This window comes from Myxocyprinus asiaticus, chromosome 14 (genome assembly GCF_019703515.2).
Source record: "Myxocyprinus asiaticus isolate MX2 ecotype Aquarium Trade chromosome 14, UBuf_Myxa_2, whole genome shotgun sequence".
Taxonomy (NCBI): domain Eukaryota; kingdom Metazoa; phylum Chordata; class Actinopteri; order Cypriniformes; family Catostomidae; genus Myxocyprinus; species Myxocyprinus asiaticus.
Genome location: NC_059357.1, coordinates 28,666,152 through 28,683,097, shown reverse-complemented (window position 1 = coordinate 28,683,097; position 16,946 = coordinate 28,666,152). Strand labels below are relative to the sequence as shown.

Genomic DNA, 16,946 nt, shown 5'->3' with positions numbered 1-16,946 from the left:
TAAGACATTTTAATCCAATAAACTTTATCAAATTCTGCGAATATCTCTTTACGGTCCGCTAGCTGTCCATTCTGTGTGCGCGCTGAAAAGAAAATCTGGTGTTTGTACACAGCCCTGGCTCTGTAAATGGGGAAAAAAGCACTATTGCGTGTGCATGAATTTGGGGGGCGGAGCTTCTGAAGGAAGGGGTGTGTTTGTTTGGCTGTTGAGTTCAAATATCAACAGTCTTTCTCAGGATTAGCTTACTTCACCTTTAAATACCTGGGGAAAAGTTTGGCCGCATTAGGCTGGCTGGATAAAGGCATCCAGAATCTATTTAAAATGCAGTTCAAGCCTTTTTCTTGGCTAAAGGACACAGCAAATTAAACTAATAGCCAAGAAGGTCTCATCCACTGCCACAAACAAAACACTGCTCTAAAGAATAATAGTAAGCCACTTGACATTTTTACCAACACTGTTAACCAACAAAGAACTTTTAATCAGCATGGGACAGATAAGGGCATTTTAGTAAAACACAAGCCCAGGGAGAACCTCAAATCATATCTGAGCCATTTTAATATTAAATAAACCACAATTGTTCAAATATATAGGCTGTAGAAATGTGTAAGAACACAGAAACTGTACAGATGGTGTACAGACAGGAAAAAATGCTTGCTTTGACATCTGAAAATGACTTCATGAGTGGTTTCTAATTTAGAAACTAGCAAGTTTTTTTTTGTTTTTTTTCCATCAGCCAGTTTATTTAGTGTCACATATAAATGTATTTGACCAGAACACTGATATGCACAAATTATATATACACTTGCTGTCTGCACTATAAATAATTCCTAGATCCTCATGTTTTTATCTCACTAACCAGAGGGACCTTATACGGACAGTGAAACTACAGAATCCTCTGGAGTATTACAAGCTCTTGTCATATAGAAGCAAAACTAAACATTATTCATTATTTGCTCTCAGAAATAAAGTTTGCATTTATGCAACACCAGCTTGTGTCATCTACATTGGATTATTTCTCAAACCAGCTACATCTTTTTGTTAAGCACCCATGTCCTAATTTCTTTCAGCCTAATAAAGTGTAAATTACATCTCACTGAAAGCCAATTTACACTTTCTGTAGAAACAATACCAGAAAAACTTCTACAGGAATGCAAAAACACTCTCCTGTTAACCCATCAGCTTTTCTTTTAATTGTCTGTTTTTCCTTTTTTGCTAGTGACTCACTCTACACACTCTTTTGAGAACTACTTATTTCTACAAAGCTGCATTTATGGTTTTTGCCATTTTTAGTGGTGCTTACAAAGACTTAGTATTAACCCTAAGTATTATGCTGTTTGTAAATATTTGTACATCAAATAGCGTTAAGAGCTCCTTTTTCCATCATTTTATCACTGACAGGAAAGCGCTGTCAGAGATTCTTTTATTTTCGAGATAACCTCCGCGGATTTATCATAGGAGAGAGTGTAACGGTCAACAAGCGTGTTAAGACAGTTCCGCCCATAGAATGTCTATGGGACCGGCGAGTTATGCTATTTTATGCTAAGCTTGTAGGCTCTCTTAGGTAGAAGGGAACTGGCACTGTGGCGTGTGCGTCAGGGTTGCTGCAGAGTTTTTAAAATCTAATTTAAAAACTACTTTTTCAAGACCTGAACAAATAAAATCAATACTGTATCCCCAAACCAAAACAAACCCAAAACAATCTCAAAATAATTAATGTATCACAGACTCTTACTTAAACAGGTAGGGGCACACATTCAAAATGGCATTAACATTGCTTTTCGGTAAAACAAGGTAGGATATATGCAAGAACTTTGTTTTCCATATATATCACATTAAAATTGGTTTATGTACCATTATATAAATAGATACAAATTAGAGGTTGACCAATATTGGATTGTGCTGATATGATAATGTGTTGAAAGAAATGCAATTAATCTGCCAATAGTTTTTAAAACTGGCAGCCTATGTGAAATGTTCTTAGTCTTCCTGTGATGGAGAGGGCCAGACAGAGGCTACAAGAGTCCAAACTGAATTAAATTCCAGATGCAGTTTTAAACAAAAAAATCATTAAATAAATAAATCATGTAACTTTGAACTTTAAAGGCTGAAATACACCGGGGACTCTTATTTTGAAATGTTTGCGCTTCACTGCTTCCAGTTGCTCATTCAAACAGATAAGGGAAATAAAATGTGCACTCCTACAATAATCTACAATGTATTACAATATAAACAATTAAAAGTAAACATTGTCATATTTCATCAACTATATATCATTATCATCAACAGCTGATCTAGTGATAGTTTGTCATAAATTTCCGATATGGCTTAAAGAGCCCATATTATGCTAATTTACCAATTCATGATTTTATTTTGGGGGTCTACTAGAATAGGTTTACATGCTTTAATGTTCAAAAAACACATTTTTCTCATACTGTACATTAGCTCTGACTGGTCAGCTGGCCTAGTCTGTTGTGATTGGTCAACCGCGTGTCGGAAATGTAACACCCCTTACCATAACCGAGTTTCAGGCTTCCTTAACAGCTGTAAACACTATTGTAACTATGGTAACAATGGCGTCGGTTTTTGCCTTACCAGTTTGAGTCCGATAATGAAAGTTTGGAAGAACAAGCTGATCAACACGAACCACCTTCGCAAACACGACTTGAGCAGGGCGTTTCACAGTGGTAAGTTTTAATTTTGTAGCTTTCTTACAAGTACACTGTTGATTACTGTGAACCTAACAAAGCTTCAAGTAAAAGACACATAGTGCATCTAAGTTAGTCATCTTTTGCTGGAATGGGTGTAGCCAAGCTTTTTTCGCCCGAGCTATGAACAGAGAACAGAGGCTTACTCTTGGGTAGTGAGCAAGTTAGCCGTGGACTACCGTGGTTAGCGGCCGTAACATTACAGCTTGTAATTATATAATTATATAAGACTCTTGAGATTGACCATTTTGTTACACAGTTTTAGGTAAAAGCTGGCCCACAGCTGAATAGTAAACCCTTACCAAAACAATAACGTTATTTAGCATGTTAGCCGAGCACTACCATGGAAATGACTGTTTGTAAAAAATCCATCTCCATACTTGATCACTATTCATGATAGTAAGAATGACAAACAATCTGCATAATTCTATACAATTGTAGATAAAAGTGGGCCCGCAGCTGATTAGCAAAACTATTTCAACACAATAACATTAGCTAGCAGGTTAGCAGAGGCCTACATCTGTGCACTGGATGTACACCGTACCTACAGGTAAATCCACAAATAATCAAGCCTACCTACAGGTTGTGATTCTGAAGCGAATGATTGTCCCAACAAAGTGGGAACTGCACCATCTTTCAGGAGTAACCGTCTTGAAAATCCAGCATTGGCTGTAGTTGTACTGCTGTGGAATAGTGGTAAAAATACATTTTAACCACTGATTCTTCAATTCGTCTGCCTTTGGAAGTCCAAACAAAGAGGTTTTGCTATCGCAGTGAAGAAAACAGCGTCTTCTCGACATGGCGACAACACTAACCCAACTCATCCTGGCTTCTGCTATAACTACGTTTGTTTGAGGGCGGGCATTATGCAAATGTGTTACATAGTGACGTAGATACTTTATGGAAGAAATAGCAGGACTACAATCCAGCCGTTTCTTGTAGTTCTTGAACAGTGTTGTCTGTGGGAGAGAATAACTCCCTTTTGCGTGGACTTTGTGCTTTGTAACTTTGCAGACCTTTTACATGCACAAACAGCTATATTACACACTAAAGGAAAGGTAAAATCCCAAAAAGCATAATTGGGCCTCTTTAAAGATTGTGAACAGCTGGAAACACTCACAAGTTTCACTCTGAAGGACGTAGCACATGCATTTATTTAATTAAATCATATTAATCTGAAGTTTGATAATCACATTAGGTCATATAATGATTCCTGTCTTCTGCTCCCAAATTTAAGACCTCTTTAAATGATAATTAAGATTTTGTTGTATCATTTAAGATTTTTTATGACCTTAAATTTTGGAAAACTGAATTTAAGACTTTAAGGATCCACAGGAACTCTGGTAATGACTCCGGGTGGAAACATTACAAAGGTTCCGCCCTTCACACCAGTGTTTATACTGTATTAATGGTAAATGCGTTAATCGCGATTAAGAAAAATGTACACATTACATTTTTAATTAATATCATGTGTTAATTCTGACAGCTCTAATATATACACGTGTATGTACATAAATGTCAGACGGACATCTTTGGCTGCATCATTTCATCGCATTGTTGATCCAGTGTCTCGCATAATCATCGTTATAGGCTGTAACAATTACAATGTATTCTGTTACAAAAACGACAAAAAAAATGCATTATATTTTGTCAATATGGGAAGAATCGCTGGCCAACTCAAAGAATGCATGCTCAGAAAGTGCGCATGTCTGCTCCTCCTTTAGGTTACCGTAATTACCTTAAGCGTGCACACCACTGTTTTCTTCATGGCTGGATGAACTGTGAATTTTTAAACTGCTGGTGGCTTTACCAGAGACTAAATAACCGTTGCATTTTAATATGCCATGTTAGTTAAGAAGAACCTGCATAATCAATCTCAAAATTAAAAATGAGGCCCTTCTTTGACATGTTTGTGTATAGTTATCACTGAATTTTGGGTTTAGTGTGAAGTCACGTCACTCATGATCATTACTGACTTCAGAGTACTTGTGCACATCCATAATTACCACAAAAAATCGTTTTGACTTGACTCGAGGCTACAGTGAGGCGCTTACAATGGAAGTGAATGGAGCCAGAAGAACAATGGCATCTGAGGAAGACTTCTTTTTTGTTTTTGTTTCCTTAACTTTCTATTGCGACCTGCATCGGAATTGCATTTACATAATGTTTCAGAATGCCGCTTTCTGCAAAAAACCTGTTTTCTTAAGTGAATGTAAAGGTGGTCACTGTAACTGGTCAGATTTTTGCTTTATTATTATTATTTTTTTTTTTAAAAAGAACCATAAGTGATGCCAGAAATGCTTGATCTCATAATTTAGATTGAGTTTACACTACATTGCTGCTTGAAAAAGCCTAGCTGACTTCCCTCAAGTAAATGATCAAATCATTTTATATTGTGTGACAATGGAAGGGGGATGGGGAAAAAGGGAGAGAGACATGTGCAGCTTCCTCCTTGAAGCACAGGCAAAGCAAAAGACCTCAGGGAGTTGTGGAATTCTGTCTTCCTGTAATGAGCACAGGGAAAGGGGTGGGACGTGGAAGGCACGCAGCTGTCCAAGGCAGACATACGGCCACTCAGTTCTGCAGGGAGGCACAACAGAGGATGTGTCTCCTGCAGAGTATCAGCAGACATGCCGTTTCCTGGTCTGCAGCATAAAAAATGTGCCCCATGCATTAAGAGCTACAGGTGTGCAGAGTTTCACCCTAATGCACTCACAATAAATTAAACAAGGTTGACTCGTTTACGACTGCACCAGTCCAGATCAGTCCAGATCTAGCCGTTGCCATTAACAGCAACATTTCAGACATAAACGGAAAAGATCAGCAGGCTACCAACCTGTTATTGGTAGTAGAGGACTTCATAAGGTCCTAAAGAATAATGTTGCATTTTAGCATAAAATGCAAAAAAAATTTAGCCAGTGGTTTTAAAAGGAATTAACATTCTGTCATCATTTACTGACCTTCATGTCTTTCCAAACCTGTATGACTTGATTCCGTAGAACACAAAAGGAAAAGTTTAGCAGAATGTTGCCACAGCTCCTTCCTAACAAAAGGTTGTGTTTAATGACCAGGGGCTGTCAAGCTCCAGAGAAGGACAAAAAGCACCTTAGGTCCAAATCAGTTGTTCCAAGTCAGTGACAACTTAAATTTTGGTCCGTTCTTCACACAAAGCTATCGCATGGCCTCAGAAGACTTTGAATATAGCGCACGAGTTGCATGAGCTACTTATTTGTCCATTTTGGAGCTTGACATCACTTGACCAGGACATTCTTCAAAACTCCTTTTGTTTTACATCAAAGAAAGTCAAATGACATAAAGGTGGGTAAATGATGACAAAATTAGGGCTGAGCATTTTTTTTTTCGATTAATTCGAATGAATTAATCCTTCACTCCTTTTACCATGATTATTCAGATAGATTGCTAATTATTGCTTTGATCTGTGATGTATTTAAAAAAAAAACTGCACCTATACCCAACTTTTGGGAAGCAATGATTTTGACAAACATTGCAAGTTGAATATTTCAGATTGCTAGAGGGCACCTCGTGGCCTGGACTCTATCTGCAGGTGTTTATGATTATACATACAAATTGTTTGATATACAATGAATAGGCCTACTTTCTAGATAAACTTGATAATGTCTAGATATTGATTTCTAAAAATTAATACCTACATTGGTTAAGAAGTATTTTGCGGTTTTCTTATTTTATATTAGTATTTCAAAAACATCTGGGTTTATTAGATTTTAATTTATTTTACATAACTATTTTGATTTTCACTTCCTACTGCACTTTTAACCAGGTTGCCTTGCATTCTACTAAAGAACGTGTTATTTGAATCATGTTGAAGTACATTTAAAAGTTGAAAAATCAAATCTTATGGAATCTTCCATAAGTTTAAAAAAAAAAAAAAAAAAATCAAGATTTGTAATTTTTTTTTCCATATCGTCCAGCCCTAGACAGAATCTTCATTTTTTAAGAACTTTTCTTTTTGCCATTTTGGGATGCATTGTGCCAGTATAATTCTCTTCAAATTCTCCATGAACACATCACAATTCAATAGTTATAAGTGCCTCATAAGTTGACACCTGAAGAAACTTACATCCATGATAAGATGCAGGTGAGCCCTCAGACTTGCCGTACTCCTCTGAATAACTGGTGGATAAGTTTGGCTGGCTGGAACCTCGGCCGAAGCTGATCTGATTGTTGCTGCCCACACTGGTGGCAACCTGCGCCATGCGCTCTTTAGTCTTCAGGGCCTGAGAGCGCTCGCCCTTTAGACGCTCATCATCCTTTAACAGCACGACCAGTTGCTTGGACTTCTCTCTGACATTGATGCCCTGGTCTTTGCCGTCCCGATCAATATACTGAAAATCTTTGAGTGTCTGTATAGCAAAGATGTTTTCTTTGCATTGCAGGGCCACTCGTTCGGAGCCCGTTTTGATCAGGTAGTCCAGCAGCGTCAGGGCCTTGTACACGTGACGCCAGTTCTTGCCATGGTCATTCAGCCTCTTCCAAATCATGCTCATTATCTCTGAAAAGGCCACCACATTGTAAGTGAGGTCTGCTATCTCTGACATCAGTGAGCTAGAGGGGCCCCATGGGTCATTGGAAGTCGCTTCCCTGACCTTTTTTTCCGGCTCTGAATAGTTATTTACCACATTTTTCATTTGCCTCCGAATTGTAGAGCTTGGCATGGTGGTATATGTAGTGTTAAAATCCTTGAGTCGAAAATAAAAATTACGTTTAGTTTCTTACAAATCAAAAAGTCTATTGTGCAACAGTTTGAATAAGTGTTCAGAGTTTGAACTGTTTCTGTGTTACTCTGTGTCTGTTAAAACCATTTCCACACAGTGAAGGGAGCCAGCTCGATGAATTCCTCCATTCCCTGAAACACAAAACCAAAATGTCAGAAACTAAAAAGGTTAAAATCAAACACAATCAAAATCCATATCATTTATTAAGTGCAATGAAAATAGTACAGGCCCTTATTGTGATATTTCTTCGATCAAATCTTTCTACAAAAGATAAACTATTTTTAGTGTTTTGTAGCATGTGATCATGTTGATAAGCTTGGTGAATTACACCATGTGCATACAGAAGTGTAATGGTCAATTCACAGGTTGCACCTGCAGCACCTCCAGTTAATCCAAACCCTCAGATAAAGATAAATGGATCACAGCTGTGCACTTTTCAAACTAAGAACAAGTAGCAGTTTGCCACACTGGTACATGCTGAGTAAATCATAATTGTATACACACAGAGGGGTGGTTCAGTCAGTGTATGAAGTGGTTTCTATTACTCATCTTTACGGTAACACAACACTCTGCCGGCATGTGGAAAGACATTATTTCCCAAAAGTAATTGCTCCATACCGTGCTCGTTACATTAAAGCATGTAAAATCAGCCTATGCCTGCCTTTATGCAAACAAGATTTTTAAGATCATATGTTTACTCCCAAGTAGTACGAACTGAATTCATACTAAAGATAAGTTTGCTGTCCTAAGCACACCGGCATACTGGCAGTCAACAAAACATCTCAGCATAAACTCATCAAAAGCCACTGAAATGTGACTCCTGCTCTCCTGCAGAGAAGCCAGTAGAGTGCTGCCTTCCAAGCAACCCCCACTGCCTCTCCCAAGTCTGCATATCCATGAATACCACCATCGCCTAATGAAACATCTGCTGCTTTAATTACCAATTCAGGCCCAGCACATCAGAGGAAGAGAGGGGCAACTGTATCACTACCGGAACAAAGCTGCCACTGCGATGGGGGCCCAGGAAGCCAGCACACAGGCCAGGTCTGTGTGAGGATCCAGGGCAAGCGGTGGCCTCCTCCATACTGAAGAACAGGTCTGGCAGAGTCCTACCAATATCAAGGGGTCTCAGTGATTGGGGTTGAAGCTGAGCCAGTGACCAAGCATAGCAAGTTCTGTGAGCAGCACTGGCTTCACTTTGACATTGATTTCTCTGTCCACAGATAAAAGTGAACAAAGTTCCGATGTTCTACTGTACAAGATAACATTAAACCCATCCAGGAAATGGAGAGAATCAATACTTCAGGATAGTTTAGGATACTTACAATGCTTCAAAAAAAGAATGCAAGAGATTATGAGAAAACTGAAAAAGTTCCACTGGACAGTTTTGACACACATCTCTTGCACTACATGGAAATACTGCAATAACATTTTTGGAAATCCCAGCAGTCTTTTATCACCACCAGATCACTAGAAAGAACTTCCTTATTCTGAGAATTAGTGAATATACCAATGCAATGGGCTTGAACATTTGGTTAAACTGACAATATTTTTGTTCTCTGAAACAGCAAAGTGAATGGAACAGCTTTAAATATACCAGCCACCTGAAACGAAAACATCCTTATTTACCATTTAGTTCAGATACCAAGTCATTGAGTGCATTTTCATGTACACCAATAAAGCAGTTTATTAAAAAATTAAAAAATCCAACAGCGCAAGAAAAACGCATTTACAAGAGTCTTGAAATAATTGGATTATTCTCCATTTCTGATGTGAAAACGTAAACAGGCATTCGCTTAACGCTTGCGCACATTGGATAAGATAGTAAGAGCGCCGGTAAAGGAGTTTCCATAAAAAGCGGAATCTAACACAATTTCAACTTTACAAAAACATTACAAAAAAAATTGTTTTTTTTTAATTAGAAAATAAAAAGCTGTAAACTGTGAAAAAAAGAATCAAAGATTAACAGTTCGTGTTACTGACACGATATGAAATGAAAACAACCAAATCAGAGCATTACATAGACTATTGTCCCAATCCTGGACCTGGAGGACCCCAAAATTGCACATTTTGTAAGTCTACTATGGCTGGGTATTGATACAGATTTCCTGATTCGATTAGATTTCGATTCAGAAGCTCTCTATTTGATTCCAATTTAGAGTCGATTCAATATTGATTCATATGGGTATATTTCAGTTATATTGTCCCTTTTGCTTACAAATGAAAGAAATTATCTTTCAGCTAATGTTGTTAATTATACAGGGGACCTTATATCTAGGTACATTACGAAAATATTCATTTTACTAATTATAATTGCTTATAATCAGTTTTAAGGTGTGCTTTTTGGTGCATGTGTGCTCCATACACCTTAAGAAGTCATTTTTATTTAACTTGAAATATATTAATCAAATGATAAAGTATGGATATATGATTTATTTTTAAGGTTTTAAAAACTTATGACATGAAAAGTAGTGTTTTAAATATCAAAATATTTCTAAATACTTAAAATATGTCTCTCTTTTTGGTCAACTTCAGTTTTGGTCAATTTTACATTTACACTGTTGTGTTTTTAACAAACTGTATTTTATATTATGCATTTTTATTAAAAATAAAATATAATTTTTATACTGCAAACATTTTATTATATTTATCTAATATTTATTATATTATGCAATAGTAAAATATTTCTGTCCTAACTTTTTTCATTTTAGCACGTTATTTTAATGTTCTGTTTAAACCCACGAGCCCTTATTTGTCATGAAGCAAAACGTTTGAGATTTAGTTTCATCATTCCATCACTCCACAGAAAGAGTAAGTGTGCATCTCCTCCTCTGTGTCACTGTGTCATTAAGAACCAGGAACATTTGCCATTACACGATCATTGAAAGTGAAACCGGAACACTTTGCGTTCACCATCACAGTTTATACTTGTTCGTTTATATTTTCGAGGGAGTTTGGCCCAAGCCTCTGCTGACAGCGCATGCATCAGAGCGCTTCACGCGCTCCTCCGGACAGGATTCAGGAGCCTGGTTGACGTCCGCGGTGCAGCTCAGTGACGCTCGGACTCGGAGTTCAACTGAATGACACACAAGTGCGCCATGCATGGCATTTATACAGTATATTCGCTTAAAATTCCCCTTTTTGGCCATTAAAATGTGATTGGAATTAGAATGCCCAATAATCGCGGTTCTCTCAAATAATCATGGTTAGATAAAATAACCGCGATCAAGCGGTTATTCAATAATCGCGACAGGCCTAATGTTTATTGTTCAATAACATAATTTGTACTATTTACAGATATTTACCAGGGGTGTAACAGTTCAAATTTCTCATGGTTCAGTTTGTATCATGGTTTTAGGGTCACGGTTTCAGTATTTGCTATGTTCAGGACAAAAAAAATATATTACTTCCAAATCCAAAGTAAGACTACTGTATTTGGTAACAACTTCAACAGGTTTGCCCTTTATAAAAATCATGGTTTTAATACAGTAACCATATTTTAATTATGGTATTTGTAGTAAAATCATAGTAACCTTTTTGTAAACTTTTTTGACCATCGCTGTTGTAATTGACTGCAAAAAGAAAATGTTCCCAGACAGGAGACTTGAATAACACAGGGGGCTTCTCTATCAGCTTCTTGTTTTCTCCGCTTGGCACTTACCATTTTCGACTACACACAATGCGTGCAGAACAGTGATGTCGTCAAGTTGACCCACGTGAAAAACAAGCAGAGCGTATCCATTTACAGATCCATAAAGTTGCATTAGCGGTGGCTGTAACTGTGCATGTCTATCTGACGCTTTTTCTTCGCCAAACCTCCAGATGCGTCATTAAACTTGGTGAACCGTGGTGCCAATGCTTCCCGAACCGTGGGTACTGGTACTGTATCTTTTAAGAAAACCGGCATTTCTGTAAAGAGCATCTGTAAATGAGCACATTAACGAGAGAGACTCGAACGGCTTTAAACTGTGCTATGCACGATTAGAATTAAATGTTTATTTTTTTGTTGTTTTTGATCAACAACTGACTGTAGAGAGTAGAAAGAGTATTAAAAGAGACATTATTCATTGACAAAACGGTTGCGTGGATCTCGTCTTTGGACACACACACATAACACAGAATAACTTTTACTCTCAACATGCAGTGAAAGGATATTGCTGCTGAATACTCCACCACTATACTACACTAGTGAGTGAAATCTAAACATTTACCAGCCAGTTGCCAAATATATAAATTTTAGTCGCAGAGCACAAAATTTGGTTTTAAATGCGAGTGTTTCCTCTCATTGTAGCAGAGGGTTACGCAGAGTAAAAGATCGATCTTGGGATTTAAGAATCTAGATCGTTCAAATGAAGATTGCGATGCATTGGAAACTCGATATTTTTACCCACCCCTAAAGTCTACCTTATTTAAAACACATTTTTCTACCGATTAGCTCTATAGTTGAGATTCCAAGACCTGAAATAGGTGTCTGATTAGGTATTCCAGGACTGGGATTGAGAAACACTGAGCTAGACCATCCAATTTTAGCAAAGAGAAGCCACAATAAAAGATCATCAAAACCATTATTCTCCACATACACCATCAAAATCAACTGTGTAAAGACAAATGACCATGCTGCACCCAGGAACTGGTGTGACCTATTCCTCCTCCATCTGAAATGCAACTCCACAGGCTATACCAATCCATGAACACCCGCATGGCACGCATGCCGCGAATACTAATCCTGCATAAGGGACACCTGCAAAACGCAAGAGCAGATCAGCACAAATGTGAAGGGCAAACTGCCCTGATATCACTCAATATTACTGAAAAAAAAGTGTGCATGACAAGTGCCAACATGTCTTTACGTCTTTAAGGATCCACTGTGGAAGGGTGTTTTGTGGCAGAACGAATCAAGCTGCAAGAAAACGCAGGTGCAACTCGCAAAATAAAACTATTTCACACAGTCCAAGTATTATTGTAAAAAAATAAAATAAAATAAATGCAGGCTAAATATTTCTTGGTCCTACTGACCTGCAAGGCTGACTGAAAAAAGGTAAGGTGAATGTTATACAAGATACAATGCTTTTAAGAATACATGCATGTGTAATGTACTGCATACTGCTATTCCAGTTAGTCCAACTGGTTCTGCCACTTTGTGTAAACTGGTACAATGTTGTTTTATGAATAATACCATAGAGATGTATTTATTCCATGTTACATCAACTGTAACATGACTTAAAAGTATCTTCACTCTCATTTCAGCAAGACATGATAAATGCCAGACAGCTCTGTAGTTCAGTTGCTAAATAAAGGCAGATGATCTGCTCTAAAGGGAACATCACTTGCCCAGTTGTCCTCTAGAGACCCTGTTTGGCTAATTAGTTGATTCAAAACACTAAAAGATTAAGATGCATATGCTGCAAAAATGAAAACAAAAACAATAGACACGATTCTCCTCAATCACGGGTGTGTCCATCAACTGATCTGAGGGGATTGTTGTTGTTGGATCTACATTATATGCTATGTCCATGTTAAAGGGGTCAAACGTGTCCTTTCCAGTAAATGTTTGATATCATGATCATATTGTAGACAATATAAAATGTGGCGTGCCATCTACAGTGTCGACAAAACAAACTGGTCAAACCACAAATCCATCTTTACACAAAGGATTTGTGATTATACAGTAATCTCACAAGAGACACCCACAGAAAAACTAATCTAGGAACAACGTAAACGTAAACAGAGCAGACAGTATTACACGAAACTCTCAAGAAAAGGTTAGGACAAATAAATATATAGTCATGGTAAATAACATTTATATGTGGGACCTTAGCTAGACGAGCTACACTTAGCTACAGTTCATACACTTTATGAACAGAAACTAAATATATTTGTGTTTAGAACTTAAATAAAATACAACTAGCATAACGCATAGTACCAAGAGAGAAATGTTATCTATAGTTGAAGAAAAAAAAGGCCGGTTAAAAATGACTAAAGTATCAAGCTAACTTTAACTTGATAGCACGCTAGCTACTCCAAGCTAATAACACGTCTCATCCTTCCACAAAATAAACATTTCATGTAGGCATGTCTGCAAGTTTATAGTGTACAATAGTTACAATAGCTACTTTTATAGCTCGTTAAACGTTTCCTTCACAAATAAACTAGCTAGCTACAGAAAACACGATAAAAGTTTCCGCAACTGTGAGAACTTTATAAAAGCTAAGCTATTTTATGCGGCTAGGTTGTTGCTTTTTAATGTTGTAAAAGCGGGCAAATTGGTAAAATGACGTTTTATTGTTTTATTTGAATGCATATCGTCTTTTTTATGTATAAAGTGAGTTTGAGTATTAGCCGCGCATGCTAGCTAAATGTAGCTAAGCCTCGACTAACTAACTTGACAGTTTAACTAAATGTTGCTCTAATTACACTCAAACCCTAAAGAAAACTCTGCTTTATCAAACTCATTCCGTTTCAGGAGTGTGTTTACGCCAAGATCTCGTCGTTTTGTTAAAGCTCAAGACGAAATCTGTGTGGTACTCGTTGGGGATATCGCCACACTGAGAGAAGCGACTAGAAAACGAAAACAGTAACTTACCAAACCTCCGGTGATGATGGCCGGCATAAGTACAAACTAACCGTGTAAGAGAGATGGAAACTTTATTTTTAAGAAACACACAAGATTGACGGTGTCTTTGCGTTAGTGTTAAATGTGCTGGGTTGTGTGTGTGACACCAACACTGTTCAACATGGCGCTCTGACTGCACATTCATTCTCCTCAGGAAAGGCGAGACAAGCCAAAGGGTGTGACCAAAGTCACTGGGTTTCATTCTTTAAACGGGTTATTTCCGATAGATCGCCGCTGCGGGCCTCTGTACGGTCATTAAAGTCAACCAAAACACCCAAAAGTATTGTTCGGATAAAATGAGTCAACATTTTCCGTCATTGGTTAAATTAAATGTGATGAAGTTGGCGGAATGTGGCCCCAAAGTGGTCTTGTATCAGATTAGAATGTCATAACTCATCTTTAGAAAAATAAAACACTCACACACACACACACACACCTTTAAAATAGCAAACACTGACACGTGTTTGCTACAAACAGAGTGGATGAATGTAATTTCTGTATGATATGATCAGGCCCACAACAAAACATTTTTTAATAACAATGTATTTTTTTAATAGGAAAGGGGCCCAGAGCAATATACAGTCAGGGGGCCCAGAAAACCTTTCTACAGCCCTGGATATGATTATATCTCTATGTCACAAGGTCAAAAAGCTATCTTTATTATATTATAGATATAGATAGTATAATGGTGTTATTTTAAATAGAGGGATCATTACTAGTGAAAGCAACATTTCTTTGGCTTATTTAGGATTCTTTTATTATATTAGAGCATTCAGACATGTTTGCATTGAACAGAAAGGCCTGTATTTGCACACTTGATGGTTTCCTCTGCCATAGCCTTCTTGCTGTAACAACAAGCTGTGGATTAGTCAAATAATCTAAGCCACTTTAAGTTTACTTATACCCCTACTAACCATATTTTGTTTTGGATATGTACCATGGTTATACCTTGGTGTTCTTTGAAGCACCTAAGACCAGGGGTTTTCAAACTTTTTGATGCCTTGGACCCCCAAATATGATGATTCCCTTGTGAGGGAACCCCATTCAGAAAATATAAAAACACATATATTTTTTTAATTTATGTATATATATATATATATAATATACTGTATATTTACTATTAATGTTTGTATAGAAGCCTTAAGAGAAACTAGAATAAAAGAGATTTTCAATTAAATTCAAACTTATTTTTTTTAGCGCTTTCACAAAAAATATTATTCCAAAGCATCTTTACTGAGAATATGGACAAAACTCTGATATGACCCCACAACACCCAGTGAGCAAGCTAACAGTGACTACTAAAGGTTCAATAAATATTATTACCACAGACCATTATGCAGATTTGTATTATTATTATTTCTAACAGTTAAGAACTAGGACTGTCAATAAAATAAAATAATAATAATTAATCTCATGATTTCCAACCATTCTTAAAGCAGAATGAAACCGTAACAATGTCAAATTCGGTAATGTCAAACGTTTTTTCCCAAGGACCCCCAACACCCCAGTTTGAAAACTCCTGCCTTAGACCATGATAAATTAATAGGATATTTGCTTAGTATGCAATAAGCATTTGCCTAACCACCTTTTTTCAGTAACTTGATGATATAATTTTTAAATAGAACTTTATGTGAGTCATCCACCATTATTGTTGAAGATAAAACTCTTTGATTCTACTCAATACATAAATGCAGTCATTCTCATTAAAAATCACACATACAGAAGGCCGAGTAACAGAATTGATAGTATTGACATGAATGGACCAGTAGGGGGCAGCATGCTCAAGATTTTCTTTATTTTCGGTCTCTGACGCCGGCGGTTTTAACCACCACGCAAACCACGCAATTGCGTGCGGCTCCCCGCCTTGATAGGAAAGCTCCGAAAAAAAACGCTTGAGGGGTGACATGTTGTTCTGGGTACACGCGTGAATACGCTGTTGTCAGAATCAGAATCAGAATGAGCTTTATTGCCAAGTATGCTTGCACATACAAGGAATTTGTCTTGGTGACAGGAGCTTCTAGTACACAACAATACAAAAACAGCAACAAGACTTTTAAAAAATAATTAAAATTGAATATAAAATAGATAAATATTGAAAAGAGGAAAGTATAAATAGAATACGCAATAGACAATACATACATACATACATACATACATACATACATCTATCTATCTATCTGTCTATATATATATATATATATATATATATATATATATATATATATATATATATATATATATACACATATACACATATATGAATACATATACATACATATACAGACATACATACATATACATACATACATACACACACACACATATACATATGTAGTGCAAATCTAAATACAAATCGGTTATGTACAGTGCAAGGAAATGTAACGGCAGAAGAGGTAGGCTCTGCGGTCTCAGAGCGGTTCACGAAGCCGCCGGGTTCGGGTCAGTAGGAATTTGGGTTCGGGTTTGTAATTTATGAAAAAATATACAGGCCTTGTTTCTTGTTTCGCCCACGCGCTCTCTCTCACAGACACGTGCGTTCTGTTTCAGTCGTTGCGCTGCGTCTAGACTGTTTTTAGTGCAGGTGTCACAAATATTTAACGTTCTGAACAAGTTCAGGTTGCAAAGAGGTGACTGTTACAATGTTTAACATTATTCCAGATTATTCTGTACCAAGCAAAGTTTCAGTGCTTGATAAACAGCAATGTTTTTTTTTCCCCTTCTGCTTTAGTGTGACTTGTATGTTTGTACAGTTACGAATGTTGTCTGTAATGCCTACATAAAATACAGCCTTATGCAACATGATGAACAATACACTGCAGCATCAGAATATGAGCTCCAGGTGAAAGTAAAGTAAATAAGACAGAAATATATTAA

The 16,946-nt window shown here is 37.1% G+C and overlaps 1 protein-coding gene across 3 annotated transcripts in view; it reads right to left on the bottom strand.

Moving 5' to 3' along the window:
* The window catches only part of epn2 (epsin 2), a 43,350-nt gene extending 29,130 nt beyond the window's left edge, over positions 1 to 14,220 (bottom strand). For 2 of the 3 annotated variants that reach the window (XM_051715693.1, XM_051715695.1), the window contains exons 1-2: positions 14,043 to 14,220; positions 6,805 to 7,590 (exon numbers count right to left, since the gene is read on the bottom strand). In XM_051715693.1, the coding sequence (XP_051571653.1) occupies positions 6,805 to 7,399 (595 nt within the window). In that variant the 5' untranslated portion in view covers positions 7,400 to 7,590; positions 14,043 to 14,220. Of the gene's footprint in view, positions 1 to 6,804; positions 7,591 to 7,800; positions 7,819 to 14,042 lie in introns of those variants that run through there. The other variant, XM_051715694.1, reaches the window with a different exon arrangement.
* Positions 14,221 to 16,946: the final 2,726 nt, after the last annotated feature.